This window comes from Hipposideros armiger, unplaced genomic scaffold, assembly GCF_001890085.2.
Source record: "Hipposideros armiger isolate ML-2016 unplaced genomic scaffold, ASM189008v1 scaffold_128, whole genome shotgun sequence".
NCBI classification, from domain to species: Eukaryota; Metazoa; Chordata; class Mammalia; order Chiroptera; family Hipposideridae; genus Hipposideros; species Hipposideros armiger.
Genome location: NW_017731478.1, coordinates 1,304,758 through 1,306,465, shown reverse-complemented (window position 1 = coordinate 1,306,465; position 1,708 = coordinate 1,304,758). Strand labels below are relative to the sequence as shown.

The following is a 1,708-nucleotide window of genomic DNA, read 5'->3' as shown; positions in this document are numbered from 1 at the left end:
CAACCTTCCTAATGCTGTGACCCCTTAATACAGTTCCTCATGTTGTGGTGACCCCCAACCATAAAATTATTTTTGTTGCTATTCTATAACTGTAATTTTGCTACTGTTATGAATCGTAATGTAAATCTCTTTTTGTTTTCCGATGGTCTTAGCCGACCCCTGTGAAAGGCATTCAACCCCCAAAGGGGTCACGACCCACAGGTTGAGAACCACTGCCTTAGACCATATTCCCTGGAATTACAATGACTGAGCCCCAAAGTATGGATATGTGCGAGGCAGAGTTTTTTACGCACGCTGTACAGTTGGACCGTGGGCTCTGGTTTGCTGGCCCCTGGTATAAGTCAAGGTCAAATATGCAGAATCTGGATGAGCGGATACTTATCCATCTGCCCCTCCTTCGCTTAAATTTGAGACGCCTTCTGCCTTCAGGGGAAAGTATTTTACCACCTGTTAGAGAACCTGAGTGATGCAGTCTTGGCCCTGGGAGTGATCACTGATTGTTTCGACAGATTTTTAGGAGGATCCACCTCGCGCCCAGTATGTGCTGGGTGCAGGGGATGCAGTGGGGACACTGGGTGAATTTCTCTCCTGAATCCCAAGCCCCTCCCCCCACAGTGCCTTAGCCTTTTCTGGAGACAGACCTTCCTACCAGTCGGAAGGGGCTGCTGTGTTCTCAGAGAAAATACCAAAGCATCGATCTGAAAAACTGCCAGCGAGGGATAACTGCTCTTTTCCTTTCTTTTTATTAAAACATTTTTATATCGTTTTTATTGTGGTAAAATATATATAACATAAAATTTTCCATTTTAACTGTTTTTAAGTGCGTCGTTAGTGGCATTAATTGCATCCGCACGCTGTAGCCACCACCGCCACCGCCATGCCTCTCCAGGACAGTTTACACTGCAGGACTGAAACTCTGCGCCCATTAAGCCCTGATTCCCCGCTCCCCACCCCATCCCCCTTTCCTGGCAACCACTAGTCTGCTTTCTGTCTCTATGAATTTGCCTGTCGTGGATATTTCGTCTAAGTCAAATCATGCAGCACTTGTCCTTTTGTGTCTGGCTTCTTTTACTTAGCGTGTTTTTGAGGGTTATCCATGTGTCAGGCCTTCCTTCCTCTATAAGGCTGCATCCCGTTCCACTGTATGGATGGACCACGTTCTGTCTGTCCATCACCTGTTGATGGACGCATGGGTCGCTGCACTGTGGCTACTGAGATGGATGCCGCTGTGAGCACTGGCGCACGGGAATCTGCTTGCCTCTGTTTTCTGTTCTTTTGAGCACACATCTAAAGTGGAATTGCTGGGTCCTGTGAGGATTCTGTATCTTTCTGAGGAACTGCTCTTTTCCTTTCTTTAAGAGGTACCCTTTTCATTCCTCCCTCTTTAGGGACTAATTCAATGATCCCGGTAGACAATATAGAAGATCTGGTAGAGCACATGGTTTTGGTCCACGAATCCGTGGGTGAATTCAGCACACAATTTCTACAGAAACTGAGGCGCAGCAACTACGTGACTCCCAAGAATTACCTTGATTTTATTAACACGTACTCGAAGCTACTGGATGAGAAAACACAGTGTAATATAGGTAAGCCTTGGAAGGGGGTGGTTAGCAGAAACTGTCATCACTGACGAGTCAGTAAGGCTCCGCGCTCTGATCGTTTCTCTAAGCAGACGTGTCTTGGCAAGAGGAACGTTCGGGGCTCAGGC

General features: G+C 47.0%; 1 protein-coding gene across 1 annotated transcript in view; it reads left to right on the top strand.

Annotated features, from left to right (window-relative positions):
• The window catches only part of DNAH10 (dynein axonemal heavy chain 10), a 122,719-nt gene that overhangs the window by 79,508 nt on the left and 41,503 nt on the right, over window positions 1-1,708 (top strand). Inside the window, exons 44-45 of the mRNA XM_019648882.1 lie at window positions 430-541; window positions 1,389-1,586. Of these exons, the coding sequence (XP_019504427.1) occupies window positions 430-541; window positions 1,389-1,586 (310 nt within the window). The remainder of the gene's footprint in view (window positions 1-429; window positions 542-1,388; window positions 1,587-1,708) is intronic.